At 38.1% G+C, this 23,883-nt stretch overlaps 1 protein-coding gene across 7 annotated transcripts in view; it reads right to left on the reverse strand.

Moving 5' to 3' along the window:
* The window catches only part of Evi5 (ecotropic viral integration site 5), a 159,881-nt gene that overhangs the window by 71,589 nt on the left and 64,409 nt on the right, over positions 1-23,883 (reverse strand). For 5 of the 7 annotated variants that reach the window (XM_052735690.1, XM_052735689.1, XM_052735691.1 and 2 more), the window contains exons 8-13: positions 23,398-23,487; positions 23,207-23,304; positions 21,255-21,315; positions 11,561-11,614; positions 9,630-9,662; positions 8,905-9,051 (exon numbers count right to left, since the gene is read on the reverse strand). In XM_052735690.1, coding sequence (XP_052591650.1) covers positions 8,905-9,051; positions 9,630-9,662; positions 11,561-11,614; positions 21,255-21,315; positions 23,207-23,304; positions 23,398-23,487 — 483 coding nt within the window. Of the gene's footprint in view, positions 1-3,327; positions 3,420-8,904; positions 9,052-9,629; positions 9,663-11,560; positions 11,615-21,254; positions 21,316-23,206; positions 23,305-23,397; positions 23,488-23,883 lie in introns of all 7 variants that reach the window. The other 2 variants (XR_008217597.1, XM_052735694.1) reach the window with 2 other exon arrangements.

Here is a 23,883-nt window from a genome sequence, read left to right on the forward strand (position 1 = left end):
ACTTAGTAAGACCATGTATCAAGACAAAAAGTAAAAAAGAGGGCTGGGGATACTGCTAGCTGCTTAGACCGACCACACGTCTAGCATGCATGAGCCTTGCATTCAAATCCCAGTACTATTAAAAAAATACCTATCATTTAAATATGATTTCCTTCTAATACTTAAAAAAATTGCATAAATCCTTTAAAATGGAAATTTATCTCCAGTTATTTTTAATTGCTGTTAATGATAAAGAAATGTTAAGGAAACAAATATTCTCACTGCGGTGACCTCTTATTTGTTATTAAAAAATGAAAGACAAACATTATATATAAATATAAAATATTTAACCTTTAGATCAAACCCAAAATTACTTTAAAAGATGATTATTTTTTAAGTTTACATGTGTGTGTCTAAGAATACAGGACGCATGTGTGCATGCCCTCACAGACCAGAAGAGGGCATCAGTTTTACAAAGAAAACAAATCAAATGGACAAGTCGGGAATGAGAAACTCTGATGTGTTATTGAACATATTTTCTCAAATAAACTATTAAGAAAAATTCACAACTTCCAACGATAAACAAGTAAAAGGCAAGCCTTACACTTTTTAAATTTAAATGAGTATAACATATTATACCAATTTCATTAAACCATTAAAGAGCATGTGAAATATTGAATAAACAAAAGTCTGTGAACCTAGAGTGATACAAAAGAGGCTCTAGAGAGGGCCTGGGAGGGGAAAAAAGAGGTTAAAGGAAGAAAGAACTATTTTCTTTCAGAAGAACACTAGTAAGTGCAGAACAAGTGAGGAAAAAATAAAAACCACCACTTTGGAAAATTAATGAAATAACCAACTTTACAGAGATCCACAGATGTCCAAACATTTAGATAAAAGACAGATGGAGACAGATAGAGCCCCCACACCAGTGGGCTCTGTATTTATGGACACAACCCAAGGATGGGAAGTTTCACAAATCTGTAACTGTATTAAATATATCTTTTTTATATTATTTTCTAAGCAATATATAACAACTATTTATTTACATGTGAACTACACTGAATTAGGCATAAGTAACCTAGAAACCATTTAAAGTACACAGAAGGATATGTGGAGGGTTTATGCTAATATGATGCCATGCTATGTAAGGATTTAAGCAGCCACAAATTTAAGTGGACTTCCTAGAATCAATAACCCTAAAGATACCAAGAAACAGCTGTAGTTAGCTGTATTCATTTGGTACAAAAGTATTCCCAACAGACCGCTTAACAGTTGCAAAGACAAAGTCACATCTTTACAGGGAAGCTACAGGAACCAACCTAAGCCTGGCCAACAAATGCATCAGTGGTCTAGGACACAACTCACTTTCTGATTAAAAACAAGATGAATTAGTCTATAATGTTCTTTTTCATCTAAACGTCTAAGTGAATCTTGTTTATAAAAAACACAATGGCCGGGCAGTGGTGCACGCCTTTAATCCCAGCACTCAGGAGGCAGAGGCAGGCAGATCTCTGTGAGTTCGAGGCCAGCCTGGGCTACAGAGCGAGATCCAGGAAAGGCACAAAGCTACACAGAGAAACCCTGTCTCGAAAAAACAAAAAAAAAAAAACAAAAAAGCAAAAACAAAAAAAAACCACAATGACACTCTGGGGAAGAATTAGAAAAATTCTGAATATGAAATAAAACAATTGCGCTCTATCTGAAAAAAGTTGTTGTTATTCTGGATCCTGGTTACTGTTTCTCCCCTCTTTAGTCATTATAGACAGAGGACTATCAATATCATTGATCATTTCAAAGACTCAGCTTTTTGTTACACAGATTCTCTGGACTCTGCTTTGTGTAGCTTTCTATTTGATATTTTTCTTTTTTGTTTGTTTGTTTGTTTACTTTAAGTTCAGTTTGCTCTCATATACCTATATTCTTAAGGGAAAAACAAGTTATTGGTTTAAGACTTAGTGCCTATCATAACACAAGCATTGTTTTACATTTCTCTACTAAGCACTACAGTAGATGGAGCTCACAAGTGTTCACATGTTATGTCTTCAGTTAATCAAGAGTATATTCCAGTTTCTTTTCAGATCCCCTCTTGACTCATATGTAAAGATGTATTAACCTCCAAACATTTGGGGATTTTCCAGGTGTCTATTACTAATGTTTCCCAGGTGTCATTACTAAGTCGTGTGTGTGTGTGTGTGTGTGTGTGTGTGTGTGTGTGTGTGTGTGTGTGTGTGTGTTACAAGTGTGTGTGTGTTACAAGTGTGTGCGTGTAGGGGTCCAAGGTTGACAACAGGAGCGTTCCTCAACTGCTTTCCACCTTATTCACTGAGGCAAGATCTCTCAATTGAACTACAAGATGGTCTGGCTATAGCTTGCTTCCAGGATTCCACCTCCCTCTTCCAAGTGCTGGAATTACAGACAGACTGCTACTCCTACCCAGCATTTATTCCAGGTATCCAAACCCTTGCATGGCAAATACCTTAGCCACTGAGCCATCTCTCCAGCCCCTCTATTACTAATTTCTAACTGAATAAGGATAAAAGTAGAAGATACTTCAATTCTTTTAAATATTTAAGAGATCAAAGCACATTATATGCATGTAAAAATATTAAATATAATATCTTAAAGTTTATGACCCAGAATGTGTCTTTATAAACACCCCACACATACTATAATGTGTATTTTGAGTTGTTTGATACTTTTTATAAATGCCTATCAGTTCAATGTGGCGACAGAACTCTTCAGACTTTCTATTCAGTCATGATCTGTCACCAACTGGCTTTTACCAGTTACTGGAATGGAGTATTTAAAGACTACAAGTGTATTGGCACTGGAGAGATGGCTCAGTGACTTAAAAGTATGTACTGCTCTTCCAGAGGAGCTGAGTTTAATTCCAAGCACCCACATCAGGAGGTTCACAACTGCCTGTAACTCCAGCTCCAGAAGCCCTCTTCTGGCCTCTGTAGACACTGTACACATATGTTCAAACCTACACAGAGTCACATACAGTATATATAATTAAACAACAAACTCTTAAGGACTACAACTGTGAGTTTGTTCATATTACCTGTTTTATTAATTAAGAATAAAAAACCCTCTATAGGAAGGAACATTGAATGCTATATATTCCTAAATATACACAATCTTAAGTTAGGTTGTTACACTCTAGAGAGCAGACACCTGCTATTGCGAACAGTCCTGACACTATTTAATTCTGAAATCTACTTTGATACAGATGTTGTAACTTCCCATCCTTAATTTTCCCCATCTTAGTTACCATTCTATTGCTGTAAAGCGATACCATGACCAAGGCAACTTAAAGGAGAAAGCACTTAACCAGGAGTTGCTTACAGTTTTAAAAGGTTAGTCCATGATCATCATGGAGGGAAGCATGGGGGCAGGCAGGCAGGCATAGCTCTGGAGCAGTAGCCAAAAGCTCACATCTGATCAGCAAGATAGAGACAGAGAAAGAGGCTTAGGCTTAAATTCTCAAAGTCCACACCCCTTGCCATTCCTTCTCCAACAGGCCATACCTCCTAAATACTTCCTAAACAGGAACTAAGCATTCAAATATACGAGCCTATGAGGGACATTCTCATTCAAACCACCACACCACCATTTAATTAGCACATTGTGCCTAAAATTGTGGGCACACTGGCTCTATCTTTAACTCCTGAAAATTCATAGTGGGCAAGAGTCATTCTCAGCTGTCAAATTACACAAACTTCCAGTGGCCATACAGCAGCCTATTAAGCCTGTTCCTTCCAGATCTCCACAAGTGAACCCATCTCATTCACCTAAAGGGGCCAAGTGCTGTAGTTCAGATCCTGAATGTCCCTCAGAGAAAATGACATGGAAGAATATGGAACCTTTAGGAAATGGGGTATGTTGTAGAATATTATTTTAAGATGTGTTACATTTGTTTATACTGTGGAACATTTGTTTTAATGATGCAAAGATGTGTTATATTCTTTTATGTTGCATTTGATTTACTCTGTGAAACTGTTACTCTGCCTGTCTAAAACACCTGATTGGTCTAATAAAGAGTTGAACAGCCAATAGCAAGGCAGGACAAAGGATAGGTGGGGCTGGCAGGCAAAGAGAATAAATAGGAAGATATATCTGGGAGAGATTGAGGAGTAAAAAAAGAAGAAGTCAGCCATCCAGCCACATAGACAGACATAGAATAAAAAGGAAAGAAAAGAAATACAGAAATAGAGAAAGGGAAAAGCCCAGAGGCAAAAAGTAGATGGGATAATTTAAAAAAAGCTGGCAAGAAACAAGCCAAGCTAAAGCTAGGCTTTCATAAGAAAGAATAAGTCTCCATGTGGATTTATTCAGAAGCTGGGTGGTGGGCCCCAAAAGAGCAAAGAGTAAAAACCAACCAAAGAGCTATAGTTGTGGGGGGGTGGTACTAGGGGTATGCCCTTGAAAGAGACACTGGGTTCCGTGTCTCTCTCTCTGCTTCTTGGCTGCTATGAGTAACAGGCTTTTTTTTTTTTTTTTTTTTAAAGATTTACTTATCTATTATGTATACAGTATTATGTTTGCATGTATCCCTGCACTCCAGAAGAGGGCACCCAGATCTCATTACAGATGGTTGTGAGCCTCCATATGGGTGCTGGGAATTGAACTCAGGACCTCTGGAAGAATAGCCAGTGTTCTTAACCTCTGAGCCATCTCTTCAGGCCCCAGTAACAGCCTTTCTACACCTTGAGTTTTCATCATGATGTAAATGCTGCCACTGGCCCAAAGAAACAGGTCCAATTAACTATGAGCTGAAACCATGACCCAAATAAACTTCCTCCCTGAGAGTCGATATGCTCCACCTGACCTGTCACAATAACCTGAAAGTTGGATAATACACCCACCACATTCCTAAGTAGGTGAACATAAAATCTGTCCTTTTGCACAACAAACTGAATTGGCCTATTCAAGTATCATATCCTGAAATCACACAAAAGCTTGGCTGTGAGTAATAGCCCCTATAGCCACCAGTTGCTAAACATGCTCTCTCCCCATCAATCAGTGAAAATCCAGATGCTACAAATCCTTATCTTCCCTGTTTCTCAAATGCTCTAGAGGCTATAGTCCCATAGCCCTGGGACGGGTGACCTGCTGCAGCTCACTTCTCTAGCCCCAGACCTCTCACCTAGTCTAAAGGGAAGCACGTCCTTACTAAGGTGGATCCAAGGCCAGGCTCAAGGGGGTTTCCACTTGCTTCTTTCTGATCCCACCCTGATCACCCTGCTGCTCCAGCACAAGAACTCTGAGTGCTCCTGTAAGCACATCTTGTTTTTGTTTTAAATAGTGAGCATTTGCCTGCATGTGTATGTATGCACACCATGTGCATGCCAGGTGCCCACAGAAACAGAAGAGGGAGTTGAACTGGAATCACAGATGGCTGTGAGCTACTGTGGAGGCACTGGGAATCCAATCTGGATCCCCTATAAAGAGCAACCAGTATTTTAACCACTGAGCCATCTCTCAAGCTCTGTTAGTACATATTTATTGTAACCATGCTGACTAAATGTATCCTTTTTTAAAAATTTTTATTTTTTATTTTATTTTGAGCTGAGGATCAAACCCAGGGCCTTGTGCTTGCTAGGCAAGTGCTCTACCACTGAGCTAAATCCCCAACCCGATGTATCCTTTTTTGTAAGCCTTTTCACTACAGTAAGCTTATTTGTTTCTTATTTAATGAGTATAGAATTTAAAACCACAAGAAATTTTTATAAACAGTGATAATGTTACTAACAATGGAAATAGACTCAATGCCACTGAACCACACTTACTTAAATGGTAAACTTTATGTTGTATATATTTTATCACAAGAAAAAAAAATCACAAAATATATATATAAAAGTAAATGGAAATGCTAACTAAAAGAAACTAGACATGTAAATCTATCTTACAATTCCACTTATAGAAAATTCTAGAGGAGTCCGAAGTATTTAGGCACAGGTTGCTGGGATGAGGGTGGAGAATGAACCCTAACACAGGACATTATGAGAGTGATGGAAATTGTCATTTTTATTGTGGTGGTTACACAATCCCTCTACATTAAAAACACATCAAATTACATACTTAAATTTGACAAATTATGTAGGGGGAAAATCAGAGACCTGAAATGGTCTAGCTCTACTTAAATAATTTCTGAAACTAAACAAAAGTACATTCAATATCAAAGATCACAGTTAGCAAAATAGGACTAAAACCTTGTTCCATATATAAAACCTAAAGCTCTTCATATCATATAAAATGCTACTAACATGGAAGTAAGTAGTAGAAAGTTATATTAGAAACTCATTATTTCCTGCTAGGATATGGATTTTAAACACTATAAGAATTCAAACATTCAAAAAGTTGTATTTAAAGGAAGACTATAAGCAACACACTGTACTCACTTCCCATCACTAGCATATCTACTACTTTGCAATGTACTTCAAGATTCTGATTCTTTCAATTCACATCTCTTATACTTTTGTTACATAGGGCATTGATAAATATTTCAATCTTAATTCTAAGGGCAGGGCTATCAATTTTGTGAAATAATCTTTCATCTTCTTATTCTAAATAGAAATGAAATGTTTGTAATATTTAACTGTAGCACGAATCTCTAAAGTGTCTTATTAATAAAGACAAAACCTGGAGCCAGGTATTGGGGTGAATGCTGGAAGATCAGAGAAGCAGAACAAGCCACAGCCACCTCACCTTGCCAATTCCTCAGCTGATCCTATTTCCTCAGACTGGAAGCCTCTGAGTCCTCATCCAGAATGAATCTCAGCTGAACCGCTGCTCAAAAGCCTAAAAGCTTAACCAGACTAGTTCCTGGTTGTCATGCCTTATATACCTTTGTGCTTTCTGCCATTACTTCCTGGGATTAAAGGCTCTTGTTACCACACCTGGCTGTTTCCAGTGTAGCCTTGAACTCACAGAGATCCAGGTGGATCTCTGCCTCTGGAATGCTAGGATTAAGGCATGTGCTACCACTGCCTAACCTCTATGTTTAATATTGTGGCTGTTCTGTTCTCTGACCCCAGATAAGTTTATTAGAGTGCACAATATTTCGGGGAACACAATACCACCACATTTAACATTAGAATTAGTCTTGGTTTATCATCCAAAACACTGGCTCCATTTTTAAAATAATTCACTAAATTTGTATGAAGTTCTTGAACATACTATGCGCATGGACAGTCGAATATGAAGCACTGTGTCAGGTGTGAGCAACAAAGCCTTTAATACCCGAGGAGTCTCTTGATACATTTAACCACTTATATTGACTATTCTCATCTTAACTCTGTCTTGACTAGAAAAAGGTCCATTAATAACTTATCAAATAACTTATAAAGCTTCATCTATAGCTCCAGAAATAACATTTTTCTGTCTTGACAAAGAAAATTAGCTTTCACTAAGCCATAAAATAGATTTTTTTGAATTCTCAATGAAGCATATAAGCAAAGCCACATTAACAAATCTAACCTTCACTTATTGCTTTCTGTGAGAAATGCACGTGTCTACATCAAAGCCCGCTGTATCTCTCATTTTCTGAAAATGCAATTTCCACAATTATTTTGCAAGGCATTTCAATATCTCAGATATACAACTTGAACTTGGAAGTTCATTCAAGGCTTTGCTACTAAATTTCACTTATTCTGTACACCCTCATAGCTTTATCTCCATGACCTATAGTTTACTGCAATTTAAGAGATCATCCTCTTTGTGGGGAAAGGGAAACTCTGAAGTAAGGATCTGCTTTTGTGTTGGTAAATTTTAGCTCCATAATGCAGATCTATTTGGCCTTCAAAACTGAGTCTGGAGATTCTATGTCACATTTAGTCTACAAATGCCACTCTTTTATTATAAACCAGCATTCTATTGATTCGGTTCCCTCTCACAACATTAACTGTCTTTTATGTTTTGTGGCTTTACTGCCTCAAAGCTGCAGCTGATGCCAATGCACACACAGTAACTTACTCTCCTTCCAAACACACAACACTGCATGGACCAATCATTTCCATCTCACTGTTAAGAATTCCATTTTTTTCTGCTTCACAAACTATTGCAGCTATGGTCATTTCAATATTACTTTAACATACCCATTTTTCTTAACTGTCTTCACTAATAGTAAAAAAAAAAAAATACATGTTTATGGCTTTCATTGCTCTTTTCACTTCTAGTCTTTTAACTTCTGAATACAAATGACAATGTTTCTTAATTTTACTGAATAAAAGTAATGTCCTAGAGCCAGGCAGTGGTGGTGCATGCCTTTAATCCCAGCACTCGGGAGGCAGAGCCAGGCGGATCTCTGTGAGTTCGAGGCCAGTCTGGTCTACAGAGCGAGATCCAGGACAGGCACCAAAACTACACATAGAAACCCTGTCTCAGGAAAAAAAAAAAAAGTAATGCTCTTTCATGTACCACCACCACCCAGTGGTAATTTATATTCTTTAAGAATTACTCCCCCTATCTGACAACTTTTTTTCCTCTTCAAGTAAATGTAAGCATGTACTTTAACTCATAATTCAATGTTCTGATATGGGAAGTTTAAGCTAGAATATAAACTGTCAACATTATGAAAGTTTTTAAGTGCACATATTCTAAATGCTGAGTAATGACTTCACCTTACAATGATCAAAAACTAGTTGATGTCAGGAACACCTCCTATAAAAGAGATATCTAAAAATCTAAAAAGCAGCTGCACATTACTTATTTTCTATGACTTAGAATATAATATAAAAGAAAATATTATCTATTTCTAACAAAACCACAGACAAAAAAGAAGAAAGAGCAGCAATCTTTGTGGCCACAACAGGACCCCTTTGAATTACAGAACACACAGAAGAGTGCTCTAACAGCTCTCTTAACGCTGTGCTTCCACAAATGTGATCTACGGGGAAGATGAAGAGGCTGCCAACTCCTTACCCAGTGATGATGGTGCCGGAGCTCCCTGATGGTGCTTTCAGCCTGCTCCAGCTTAGCGCTGGCCTCATCACTCTGCTGTTTGATGGTGGCCAACTCCCGTTTTATGAGGTAGTTTTCCTCAGCCTCCTGGGCTCTTGTCACTTGTCCCTTAGGACATAAGTTTTTGTGTGTGTATAAAGCAATTTACAATAGATTTAAGAAAGACTGCCTTTGTAAGGTTTAGTTATTTTTTGAAATGTTAAAAAAAAAAACAAAACACCTTAGAGAACAGAATAGCCTAGGTAATTACTAGCTAGAAGCTTGTTATTTTGCTCTAGCAAATTTGAGGAAACTAAATGAAATTTTCATCTGACAGTCTTAAGAACAATTCTCTTAGTTGATAAAAAATGCAATTCATGCAATATTACTGAGTTGTACATGCAGGGCTAAAATGTTCAATAAACAGTGGTTAATGTCACAGAATCCACTGTTTGCTATTTGAAATAAATACTTTAAAAATAAGGTTAGCTTTAAAACGTGCAGAGAGATAGGCATCCAATTAACAATAATGCATTTATCAAAACATTAAGTATAAATCCATATGCCAGCCCAAAGAATTATTTGTAGGAAAATGCATGTAAAATTGCATGCATTAAGTATGAATTTCTAAGTTTAGGATTTTCTTTAGAGGTTAGTGAAAACACTAAAAATAAAAAAGATAAAATTAAAAAAAAAAAAAACTATACCTGTATCAATCTATCTGCCAAGGAAGCACTTTCCTATAAAAGGAAAAATTTAGATAGAAATATAAAAGACAGGATATCAAAGTGATAAAATTAGGAATAAGAAGAAACATCGAGACCCAAATTTCATCTACTTTTCATTGGTAATTAAAATGGACATTTAAATTAAAACTTTTTAATAAATGTTTTTATTTTTAAATCTTAAAATAAATCAAAACAGGGACATTACAGACAATCATGTCTCTAAAAGAGATAACTCTTTTATTATTTAGGACAAACAAGTTTTTTTTTTTTAATATACCTGTAAATCTTTATTTCTAGGCCTAATCATATCATCAAACCACTTCCAGAAAGGGAGGAAGGGATAGTTCCGAGTTAACAATACACAACCCACAAAACAGGGCAGCAACTGGGTGCTACATCAGTATCCAAGAAGCAAGGCAGGAAAGATGATAACAGAAATTCATAAGTTCAACTTAAACTCTTAACAATAAAGAAGTACACTTTTGGTTCAAGAATTCAACTGAGACCTATGGACTTAGAGAATTCTAAATGCTAAGTCAAAACTAAGGTCCCATGCCAGTGAGAATGGGTACTTATCCTTCTAGACATAAAACTAAACTACACCTTCTTTATCATTCTAAAGATTTGATGAAATATCACTTTCTCTGTGAAAATATCTAACTCTAATAATGACAATCATTTAAGTTGCATATTTTACTTCAAGCTGGGTATTTGGTGCTGGCAGGGATAATATAAATTAAAAGGATTTAATAAGCTCAATATACGTGTGGAATCACCAAAAAGTAAAATTGCCTTCCAAGCCACTTCAATCCAATCTTACAAGAAGAACTCTATTTGACTTGGTATAAAGTATGTGCAATCACTACATCATCAATAGACCTGTAATGAATATCATGTCCTTGTGCACCGCTACTTAATATAAAATCATGGAGGCTTCTAGAATAAAAGACAAACATTGCAACTATCTCCCTTTCTAGTTATTTCTTTCTTGGATATTAATCTATAAATTTTCAGAGATTTTAAATATACTTGGTAATATCTTGAGGGGCAGATTCACATCAACTTACTCTCAACCTTTAGCTTCTGGATTCAGCTGTTTTCAATTAAGGAAACCTGTTGGGTTGGTTGTTTTTGTTTGAGACAGTAGGCTGGCCTGAAACTCACAATATGGCCAAGAATGACTTGAACTTCTGACCCGCCCTCCTCCCCCTCCCAAGTGCTGGGATTATGAACATGCATCACCACATCCAGTTTATATGGTGCTGGGATTGAACTCAGGACTTTGTGCTACATGCCTAGTCCAAGAAGACTCTTAAACTATATTAGTCAATTCATTCTGAAAAACACAACTACAAAACACATTCTATCAAAAGCACAATAAGAAAAATATGAAAATTTTCTTACTTGCTATTTATTTTACATGAAACAAAAAGGAAAAGCTAATGAGTAGATATCAAGACAATTCTAAAAACCAAAGAGTTATAAAACTACCTACTGTTGAAAATCAACATAAAAACAGATTTTAAAATGGGGAACCAGTCACTTTAACGAAATATAAAGCTGCTGTAGGCCTAAAAGAGCCACTGCAATGAAAACATGAGGCTCAGAACTCAGTAACATTTGAAATTCATCTTTAAAACATTCTGTCAGAATGTATTCCCAACTAAGTCATACTTTTTAGAGGTTTTATGAAAAGAAAAAAAAGCAAACGATATCAGTACGTCGCTCTAACAGTGACTTCAGTTCAGCCTCACCGTGGATGTTCACGATTAATTACTAGCTGGCACAGTAAGCTAGGGAAGCTGAGGTCAGCACCACAACTTAGGGGTGGAAACGCCAAATTCTGTTTAGAGTTGTTATATTTAAACAATAAGCATTCAACAGAAACTTGCAAGAGTCATTTTACTTACTTTTTCTAACGTTTCAATGCGCTGTTTTAAAAGCCTATTTTCTGTGCGTAACCTCTGCCAAGAAAAAGAAAAAAAAAGTTTGTTTGCAAGCAATCTTGAGAGAGAAAAAACAGATCCCTAAGTCACAGTGTTGATAACGTAGTACCTTTTACAATAAGAAATGACAGGCTCAGAGGTCAAGAGCACTAGTTGCTCTTTTGGAGGACCCTGATTTAATAATTCCCAGCACCCACATGGCAGTGGACAACTGTCTGTAACTCCAGTTCCAGAGGATCCGACACCCTCACACAGACATATATGCAAGCAAAACACCAATGGACATACAAAATAACTGTTATATTACCCTGTGTTGAACTATCAAAGGCTTAGTATAAGAATCATGGCAAAGGAAACAATCCCATTTGTCATCCCAGCTGTGACTAAACTTTAAACATTAAATGTAATTCATAAATGGCCTTTGTTTTCTCCATTTATAATGGCTTATATTCTTTTTTATATTTATTTCTCTTAATTTTATATGTATGAGTGTTTTGCCTGAATGTGTTCCGTGCACCACATGTGTGCAGTGCCCAAGGAGTCCAGAAGGCACTGGATCCTCTTGGGAATGGAGTTACCGACCATGGTGAGCCACCATGTGGGTGCCGGAATTTAACCCTGGGGTCCTCTGCAAGAGCAGCTAGTGCTCTTAATTGCTAAATCATCTCTACAACCTGCCTTCTATAATCTTAATCTAACATCCTTGTCTCCCTACAGAGACTAACAATATAATTAGTATTCAAATATTAGTGGGACAAAGAATAAACTTCAAATATGCATGTTCATAGGATAAATGTCAAATTGTTGCTTAAACTATACCAGTTTCCATTCATATTACAAACACTACTGTACAAAAAGCCTTACTGTCTAAACATTCAAAAGCATTTACCATGACTTGTTTCTAATTAAGAAAATTAAAAACTCTAATTACTAGTATTTTCTTGTATAAAATGAAAAATCAAAAATTTTTTAAAAATGTACATTTATGTAATTGTCAAATGCCAAACTTCTCAATAGTTATGAAGTTACTATCAGGTGTTAAATCTAAATAATCCCACTTTGACAATTAATCTCGTTATATATTCCATCAATATAATTTATTAATCCCATAAATTGTTCCTGATGTGTGCGTGCATGTGTGTGTGTGTGTGTGTGTGTGTGTGTGTGTGTGTGTTTGTGCACACCCACGTGCACATGTGGACAAATGGTGACCTGCTCTCCCACTCTTTGCTTTATTCCCTTGACAAGACCTTTCACTGCCAGGAGTGAAGCTGAAGGTCAGCAGGACCCAGGGCTCCCCCTGACTTTCCCTCCACAGCACTTGGCCTGGGCTGTAGGTGCGTGCAGCCTTGTCCAGTTTTTCACAAGGGTGCTTGCTAGGGATTCGAACTCAGATCCTCACGCTTATGCAGCAAGTGCGCTTACTCGCTGAGCTACCCTACCACACCAATTTCTGAATTGTTTAATCCATGTTTTCTTTCCATTTTGTCAGCTTTCACACTTCAAACCCTTCACCATTTTACATCAATTTCTTCCAGAGCTCAGCCCAGCTTTCAATCCTAACTTCCCGAGACTCACTTCTAGAAATATCTTCCTCAGAAAATTCTTCCACCAGTTCAATCTACTATTTTTCTATTAAGACTAAAGTACAGTTTATATGACACACAAAAGCCTCAGTTTGGAAAAATAAGAAACTCAATTTTTACGTCTTATTAAGTGGCTCACAGACTGAAACAAGTCTTAGTTACTACAAAGAGAGCGGGGTTTTCTTGCTCTGCTCTCTACAATATAGTGAGTTAAGAGCTGAGAATACAAATAACCGTGTGAAGAGAAATGTTTACTTCTTGGCAACTCCTACAATGTGCAGTATAACAGCTGCCAGAAATTACAAACACTGCTACAAGTCTAGAAAGTGACTCACACACACACAAAAAAGTATTCCCAAAGTTTTCCCACTCATATATTAACAATAAAAGGTAACATTTTGCTTATCCTAAAAGATTTAGATCCTAAATTCCAGTCAGACAACAGTGTAAAAGTTAATTACAACAGAAATCATACTAAAATAAAATTCAGAATATTCACCTGGATTTCCATCTCCCCCCATATTAAATCTTCCGTTTTGCTACAGATTAATATTCCCTCCAAACAAAAACAAGAAAGAAACACGTAACCACATGTCCTAGTATTGTCTTTAAATAAATTACGGTATAAGCATTTGTGTGATACAACTTCATAATTAGCTGACAGGTAAGACTGTTTAATACATAGTATCCACTTCAGTGTTACTTTAAAAAGTTTATTTACTCGTTTTCTATAAGTGTATGTTTTGTCTGCATGTACACCTGCACACCAAAAGAGGGCATCAGACCACACGGGACAACAGTTGTAGACTGCAGTGATAGACAGCCGTGAGCCACCATGGGGTTGCTGGGAACTGAACTCAGGACCTCTGGAAGAGCAAGTGCTACTTAACCACTGTGCCATCTCCCCAGTCCCTCACGGTTCCTTTTTTAAGCTTCAATTTCTTCTTCCTTTTCTTTAGACACTGTATTTTAGAAACTATAGCTATGCACCCTACTGTAATATCTGGTGGAGGTGGGTCAGTGGCTGGCTCAATGGTAAGGTGCTTAACAGGATGCCAGAGACCTGAGTTGACACCCTGTACCCACAGGGTGGGAGGAAGAAACTGACACCCATGGGTTGTCCTGTGACCTCAATGTGTGTGTTATAATGAGACACATGCACCCATAGACATGTATGCATAGGAACACACATGATAAATACATGTATTTTATTTAAAAAAAAAAGGTAATTCTTGGGTTGGTTGTTTTATCTTTCTCAAGCCCCATGTACTCTTCTGAACTCCATGGGCACCAGGCACGTATGTAGTACACATACAAACATGCAGACAAAAGCACTCATACACATAAAACAAATAAATCAAACAGAAATTACAAAAACATTGGAGCTTGGGGGAGTTGATGAAGAGGTGAAAACAGGATGTGAGCCAGGCAGACCTGATGGTGTGTACTTATAATTTCAGCTACTCAGGAAGCTGGGAACAGGGAAGCTACAAGTTCAAGGCCGTCTGGGCTACAAAGTGAGTCCAAGGCCAGTATGGACAATTTAGTGACCACCTACCTCAAAATAAAAGCCAAACACAAAGGCTAAGGATCTAGCTCAGTCCATGGTAGTGCAAGAATCCTGGAGTTTGTAAGGCTCTGGGTGCAATAGCCAGCAGACAAGAAGGCAGTGATGGAAGCAACAGGAAGTAAGAGAACAAGGGAAGGGCCCAAACATGGAGGAGGAGGAGAACAGATTAAGGTTGGTGAAATGGGTAAAACACTTGCTACGGAAACACTCTGAACCCCCAGCACCCAAGTAAAAAGCTGGACACAGCTGCGTGTGCCCATAACCCCAGAACTGGGGCTGGAGATGGATTCCAAGGGTTTACTAACCAGCCAGCTGGCTGAACAGTAAGCAAGTCTCCAGCTCAGTGAGAGACCAGGGAAGTAACGTGGAGAGTAGGTTAAGACTTCTGCTGTCCTCCTGTGTCTTCCTCCTGCACACTCACGTGCATTGACCACACATGCATGCACACGATAAATAAATATTTTAAGATGAAAAAAATACCTTGAAGATCAACATATTTTACTTGTTTTTTTCCTTTCATATACTTTATTTACTTAGTATGTTCTACTTTTTAACCCAGATGGTTCTCAATCAACAATTACCTACCACCTGCACAGCACACATGTAGCTAATACTAAAAAATATTATGTGAGACATGATACAACTTCCCCAATAAACAAAGCTTTTCTTTAATTCTGAAAATACAGAGATTAAATCATTGACTAATTGCTGTGGGATGACTTTCTGTATGCTGTGAATGTGTGTTGCTCTTACTGGTTGATAAATAAAGTTGTTTGGCCAATGGTGAGGCAGAATAAGGTTAGGCGGTACTTTGAAAACAGAGATGAAGAAGGGCGGAGTTGGGGCAGACTCCAGCTAGCCTCCGAGGAAGCAGGACATATAGAAAATGACATAACAAGCCACAAGCCTCGTGGCTAAATACAGATAAGAATTATGGGGCTCAACTCAGGGCAGGAATTTCCACATAAGACCTGAGGAAGCTTTAAAAAAGGTTCTAGGGCTGGAGAGATGGCTCAGCGGTTAAGAGCACTGACTGCTCTTCCAGAGATCTTGAGTTCAATTCCCAGCAACCACATGGTGGCTCACAACCATCTGTAATGAGATCTGGTGCCCTCTTCTGACCTGCAGGCAAACATGCTGTATGCATAATAAATAAATCTTTAAAAAAAAAAAAATAAAATAAAAAAAAATAAAAATAAAAAAGGTTCTAAATGCTCAGGAATGGAGCCACACTGGGCTTCCTAGTCTCATGCCAGCAACAGAGCAGAGATGAGTCTCCAGACAGCTGCCAGCTACCATGAGCTAAGCTGCATGGTGGATTTCCACAGTCTCACAAAGGCCTTGGTACAAAGTGGTTAATCAGCCATGTGTGGTGACACTTTGTGCTCTGACAAAAAAAGCTTGCCTGGAGATCAGAGTGCAGAGCTAGCCACTAGTTAACCATACAAGCCAGGCAGTGGTGGCACACACCTTTAATCCCAGCACTTGGGATCTCATGCCTTTTATCCCAGTACTTAGGAAGCACACTCCTTTAATCCCAGCACTAGGGAGGTGGAGACAGGAAGTGATATGGCTGGGCCGAGAAAGGAATATAAGGCGGGAGGAGACAGGAGCTCACCCCTTTTTCAGTCTGAGGAGTTGTAGAGATAAGAACTCTCTGTTGGCTGGCTGCTCTGCTTCTCTGATTTTTCAGCATTTAACCCAATATTTGATTCCAGATTTTTATTATTAAGACCAATTAGGATTCATGCTACAGCCACAAGCTTCATGGTGGATTTAGAAATACACAGTAAGAACAGGTCACAGTATGTTTAAAGAACATGCGTGGGCTTGAGAGAGAGAATATATAGAAAAATCGTTTAAGAACAAAATAATAAAGTACTTTAAGAAGAAATATAATAAAAAATATATATTAAAAATCCACCTAAGGATGGAAAATACACAGTGTCTGGATACGGTATGTTATTGCATTGTCTTTAAAATTTTTGATAGCTAATGAACAAATGATAACTGCTGAGAGACATTTGATTATAAAAACTGCTGGATCAAATCAACCTATACACTTTAGTGTAGCTAGAGTTTTCCTGCCTGGCCCACAGTCAGGACAAATCTCTCTCACCTGCCAGTCCCACAGCCGCTCAAACCCGACCAAGTAAACACAGAGACTTATATTGCTTACAAACTGTATGGCCGTGGCAGGCTTCTTGCTAACTGTTCTTACAGCTTAAATTAATCCATTTCCATTAATCTATACCTTGCCACATGGCTCGTGGCTTACCGGCATCTTCACATGCTGTTTGTCATCATGGCGGCTGGCAGTGTCTCTGACTCAGCCTTCCATTTCCCAACTTTATTCTCCTCCTTGTCCCGCCTACACTTCCTGCCTAGCCACTGGCCAATCAGTGATTTATTTATTGACCAATCAGAGCAACACATTTGCCATACAGAACATCCCACAGCACTTTAGAAATATCTTGACTTCAAAATTTGAGTCTGGGGATGTGGTGCTTTGGGAAAGAGGTTCTGCTTTCATTTCCACAGAAGGTAAGAGGTTGTGGATTCTTTCTGAGTTAAGGGAAATCAGGTTTGACTGAGGAAGACCCCTGAAAAGCCTGACTGCAGACATGGGAAAATCAACCCAAAGTGACTACAAAACACATGATGTGTATTTTACCTGCTCAGACATAAAAAACTATCTTTGGGGCTGGAGAGATGGCTCAGAGGTTAAAAGCACTGACTGCTCTTTCAGAGGTCCTGAGTTCAATTCCCAGCAACCACATGGTGGCTCACGACCATCTATCATGAGATCTGGTGCCCTCTTCTGGCCTACAGAGATACATGCAGACAAAACACTATACATAATAAATAAATAAATCTTTTACAAAAAATTATGAGGGGCTGGAGAGATAGCTCAGAGGTTAAGAGCACAGACTGCTCTTCCAAAGGTCCTGAGTTCAATTCCCAGCAACCACATGGTGGCTCACAGCCATCTGAAATGAGATCTGGTGCCCTCTTCTGGATTGCTGTCATACATGCTGTATACATAATAAATAAATAAATCTTTTAAAAAATTATCTTTGGCTGATTTATGTACAATATACAGTTCATATTTATATTAGTACAGATACATATTTTACCTTTAAAAGCTTATGTATTTTCAGAACAAGGGGGCCAGACACTAATAAAAATGGATGGCCCAGATGATCCAACGTTTCAATACACCTCTGTTACAGTTTCCTCTGAGTTCTGCATCTAAAACAGCTTCAAGGCTGCTGGCTGAGATGGCCCAGCTGTACAACATACCTCAGTCAGGATTTGACCATAATTCTAAATTTTCTCAGGGTCCCCATAAGATTACCAGCACTCTCAATCAACAGATAACTATGCCCAAATTCCGAAAATATTGTTTATGAATGTTTGTTTTCATTTAAGAGGTATTGGTTATAAATTGTTAATGGTCATAGTCAATCTCGTTCTAAAGAACAAAGGGGGATATGATATAGAAATAATGGGGAAAAGAGTAGATTATCATGATAAAAAAGAGTAGATTATTGAATCTACTTTAATCCAAGAAACAACTGTTAATTTCAAAATATTTTACACTGATATGGATTTTAGTTTATTGATACAAATTTAAGATCAATTTTGTTATACTGTATGTATATTTCTACTCTTGTTTAAGAAGCTCATTTAAAAATATAATGTATAATTAATAAATACAGATTAATAGTCATTTATAATAGTCAAACTTATAGCCATATTAGCTAGGTTTTCTAGGTAAACAAAGATATATGTTAATTAGATAATCTCTAAACACTTCAAAGACCTACAGAATATGGCATTTAAAATGTTTTAAGAACTCAGACATTTCTCGACACTGAGTCACATCTGCTCTTGGCAGCACCAATTACTTCAAAGAGGATGATGGGCATTGAAGAAACCCCTTATGGAGTTTGCTTTAATGTGGCAAGGCTAGCCATTTGGGCAACAAACTGCTCTTGCCTGGACTGCTTGACAGTATGCTGTATAAACTGGACATACAGGACCCACAGGAAGGTGAACTTTGCCAAAACAAGGTGGGATGGTCCTTCAGGTTCCTGCTTCATAGAAAAAACTGCCAGACATTCTGCAGGACACAGAGGAAAGTGACTGATGAACTTTGCCAATAGGCAGAACAGTCCTTCAAACTTCCTGTTTAACTAAAAAGTCTGCCAGATACTTTAGGCCTCTTGACTGATGATGAATACTCCAACTTTACAAAAGAACTTTGGGTGACTGTCCAGGCAGCCAGATGTTGTAGACAAATTTCTAAACAGTCTTATTAAATAAAAAACAGCCAAATATAGGGGTGAAAGCCTTAGAGATCAGGGAAATAGTGATAGCCACCAACCTTACCTTTCCAGCTCTGCAGCTACCAAAAGTGAGCTACTTCCTGTCTACCTACACCTTTATTGCCTTGCTGTTCTGCCCTCTCATTGGCTCTTAGCCCACCTACTTCACTTCCTTGTTACTGCCTGTCTATACAGACCTCCAGGTCTCTAGGGTTGGTACTGGAATTAAAGGCGTGTCACCATGCTTGGCTTTGCTCCCTAGTGTGACCTTGAACACACAGAGATGCTATCCTGCCATCCAGGGAGCAGCATGTAATGACACACAGGTAAAGCCACGGAACATGTGGCAACATATAGATTAACAGAAATGGGCTGAGTTTAAGTGTAAGAGCTAGTCAGTGGAAAGCCTGAGTTAATGGCCAAACAGTTAAAATTAATATAAACATCTGTGTGTTTACTTGGGGGATGCTAGTAGGAGAGATTTGTCCCGGCCGAGACACAGGAAATCTTCCAGCTAAAAGATGTCTGTCATTTCTAGAGTTTTGGAAGTTGCTTGCACTGCACTTCCTGTTTACTCAGGTAATATTCTATCATTCTGAGGTCTGTGACGGAGTTGAAGACTAGTTAAGTTATAGTTTTCCTTAGTTATAATAAAAGAATATTGTCTTTAATTTTGCTAAATATAAAATAGTTACTTGACAACTTTTTGTTGTATATAATTTTACTATGTTAAAAGTGAAACCTTCCGCCGGGCGGTGGTGGCGCACGCCTTTAATCCCAGCACTCGGGAGGCAGAGCCAGGCGGATCTCTGTGAGTTCGAGGCCAGCCTGGGCTACCAAGTGAGTCCCAGGAAAGGCGCAAAGCTACACAGAGAAACCCTGTCTCGAAAAACCAAAAAAAAAAAAAAAAAAAAAAAAAGTGAAACCTTCCTTTTGGATTAGACAGAAAGGGGGAAATGCTATGGAATGTCTTTCTGTACACTGTGAATATGTGTTGCTCTCACTGGTTGGTAAATAAAGCTGCTTGGCCAGTGGCAAGGCAGAATAAGGTTAGGTGGTACTTTGAAGACAGAGATGAAGAAGGACAGAGTTGAGGCAGACTCCAGTAACCGCTGAGGAAGTAAGACATATAGAAAATGAGGTAACAAGCCACAAGCAGTGGAGCTAAACAAAGGTAAGAATTATGGGTTAATTTAAATGTAAGAGCTGGCTAGTAATAAGCCTGAGCCATCAATCAAACATTTACAATTAATATATGCCTCTGAGCAGTTATTTGAGAACTGGTGGGTGGGAGAGAACCTTCCAGTTAGAGCTAATGATCTTTTTTTCTGTGAATGCCACTTTGATTCTCTATTAGATGACTTAATTTCATAGAACTATGAATAAATTAACATGGTGAAATACAAGTTGGTCCTCATCCTCAGAACCTTGATTTGCAGTTCCAAATGTTTGAAATATGTGCTAACCCACATCCCATGCCCACGCATCTGAACAAAGACTTCTCCTTTCAGCAGGCTCCAGTGTGGGGTATGACATCACTCGTGGCCCTAAAAGCAAAGCAAACTCCAAAGCAGCAGTTTAGTAACAATAAAGGTGGAGGAGGAGATCCACAGGGTTCTCTTTATGAAAATGTTCACACTGTTGTTAGTAAGGACTAGGTGGCAGCAACACGAATAAGGCATCTAGAAAAAGGAAGACAGCTGACATGAGGTAGATCACCCAGGAAACAGTAAAATCACACTCAGAAGGCTTCTGAGGAAAACTAAACCAAAAATGAGCACTCATTCAACTGAAGCCCTTTAGAGACCAGGATGGTGAAGTGGTATTAGAGCCATGCTCAATAACACTTAATGGTAATCATCTGATGCCTTACCAGGTCCAAGTCAAACCCAAACACACTTAAACGGTTTTAAAGGGGGAAAGAAGATATTCCATAAAAAATTGTATGCACAAGGTGTACAAACGTATACATAAAAAACCTGAAATGGCCGGGCGGTGGTGGCGCACGCCTTTAATCCCAGCACTCGGGAGGCAGAGCCAGGCGGATCTCTGTGAGTTCGAGGCCAGCCTGGGCTACCAAGTGAGTTCCAGGAAAGGCGCAAAGCTACACAGAGAAACCCTGTCTCGAAAAACCAAAAAAAAAAAAAAAAAAAAAAACCTGAAATGCTTACTTTAATTTCAACCTGCTCTTCCATTTCTTTTGTTTTTATTGTAGTGTATTCTTTTTCGAGTCTAAAAACAAAGGAGAAAGTTAAAGTTATATTTTCATTCAAAAGTAATTATTTAATTTAAAAGGACATATTCACATAAAACACAATTTCTTTATTTTTCCTCAAGGTATAACCTGAAATAATTTACATGAGAAAAAACAGCGGAATAGTCGAATGGGCAGCGGAGGAACGATCGGGACAGGGATAAATGCAGGACCACTGTATGTGATGCAGGCAGATGTAGGCAGAAACATTTTGACATACACACTTAACATCACTGGTAAGCTGTGAAAGTCAAGGGAAGCAGACGCCCTTATTTTATACCAACGGACATGAGATATCCAGGAACACGGCATCACAGTTTCTGCACTTCGCTTTATAATTTCTAAGAAGGAAAATAAATGTGGCAAAGTATTAACAATTGTTAAAGCTAGATATAAAATATGGATATTTATCATTCTAATCTATTTTTCTGTATATTTGAATATTTTCCTGATTGAAAAAAGGATAGTTAATATATGATATGAATGACTATAAACTATTCATTTCTTTAGAATTAAACTTCATAAAAAGAATGGAAAGCTCTATTGGTTTTGTTTTGGTACTTTTAAGTCAAAACTCAGTACACATTGACCTTCTTAGAGGAAAGACAATAAAAGAGAGGTTAAAAAGGCCAGGTGTGGTGGCACACACCTGGGATCCCAGCACCCAAGAGGAAGACGCGGAACAGTGAGCTGGAGATGAGTCTGGGCTACACAGTAAGACCACGTCACAAATAAGGCAAAGAGAGAGGACTGGTGACGTGGCCTTGTGGGCAAAGGCACTACCAAGCCTGATGACCTGTTCATGAGTGCAAACATACAGAATAAATAAACGTAATAAAAACTAAATAGACGTTAAAGATAAAATACAGAAGCAATAATTAATAGAGCAAGGACCTGGAGGAGATGGGAGTATCTTGTACTCAGAATTAATACTATAAAGGAACAAAATATTTTATTTAGAAAAAGGGAGGAAGTCAGACAAAGGGGCATATACCTTTAATTCTATTATATGGGAGGTTAGGTAGGACTGCCAGAGTTCAAGGCCAGCCTGGGCTACAAAGTGAGACACTGTCTCAAAAGAACAACAAACATCCTGCTACTATAAGCATTGCTATAGTTTAGAAACATTTTATACCACAGAAGCCCCAGTGACGTGAATCTTAACTATGACCTTAGGCTAAGAATCATTTAAGTATTAGAAGCTAGAAAAGAATTATAATAGCTATAATTCTTCATTAATATACTAACCTTATTTTTAAGAGAGAAAAAAATTAAGCCAGGAACTGAGATTGCCTATCTTGAACATTTTTTTAATGGAATCTGTTCCACACAAAGCGTCTCCAGGAAATAACAATAAAAAGATGAAAACCTCTCCTCAGTGCTGCTAGCTGTGCTGCTTAAGGGACCCTGGGGATGGCTGAGAGGAACACTATGGCAGTGACTGGACCCACTAACTGTTCTTCAGTAAACAGCATGGTAGGCTTGTTGTACAACCTGGTGGTAGAGTATGTACTGAGCATGCTCAATCCCTCTGTTCAATGCCAAGCACCAAGAGTAATAATAACTACTAAAAATAACAGCACACTTACACACGTATTCATGCCATACTCCTAACTCCCATCAGAATGGGAAGGAAGGGGAGATTTTCAAAGTAGTGTGCAGTGGTCCTGTGTATTACTATTAAAAGTGGGATGATAGTCTAACATTACCTTTGTTGTACTGAGGCTAATACTACCGAAGAAGGTAAAAATTGTATGGCCGAAGGAGGAAAAATGTGGTACTTATCACAAGAATGCTTCGCATGTCCACTGACCTGCCTACATGCTTCAATAAGCTCCATCACTACATGAGATCATACAAAATACTTACTTTTTCATTTTTTTCGAGTTGTATTTGACTTGGTAAGCTGACTGGATTAATTTTTCTGGGCCACCATCAAACTGATGTGGAATGACCTTCTGAAAATGCTAAGAAATAACCAATGAAAAGCAGCATTATTACTACAAATAATTTATTAATGGCAAATTTAGAAACATACAAGAAATCACAAACTGACTTACCTGTAACATCCCTTCCATGTCAAGTTGCATTAATTCCGCCTGATTCATTTGAAGAAGTGCTAATCCTACTCGAAACACTATTTCTAAACCCTGATGAAACAAATAAAATAAAGCCAAATTTGTTTATTCTTCCATCAAAAAAAAAAAATCATTCAAAATAATACCAAGGTAAGCATTTAAGGATCTAACTAAGAACTGGCCAACATGAACAAACATTTAGACTTGATGGCCCACTTGTCCCTTTACAACTACTCACCCCGACCACGTGGCCCTACAGTCAACACAAACACTGGCACAAACAGGTGGGGCTGCATCCCCAAAAAACAAAGGAAAGGACAGCTTGGCCACGGAGATCACAGAGCTGAGTAAGTGATGAACTGTTTGCCAACTCCAGCCCAAACTAAACTAGATAAATCTTATAAACTGATCCTTCCAAGAAGTAACTAACAATACTATGTTCAGACAACTGAAGACAAAGATCACTCA

This window comes from Peromyscus californicus, unplaced genomic scaffold, assembly GCF_007827085.1.
Source record: "Peromyscus californicus insignis strain IS unplaced genomic scaffold, ASM782708v3 Scaffold_13__1_contigs__length_99412109, whole genome shotgun sequence".
Lineage (NCBI taxonomy): Eukaryota > Metazoa > Chordata > Mammalia > Rodentia > Cricetidae > Peromyscus > Peromyscus californicus.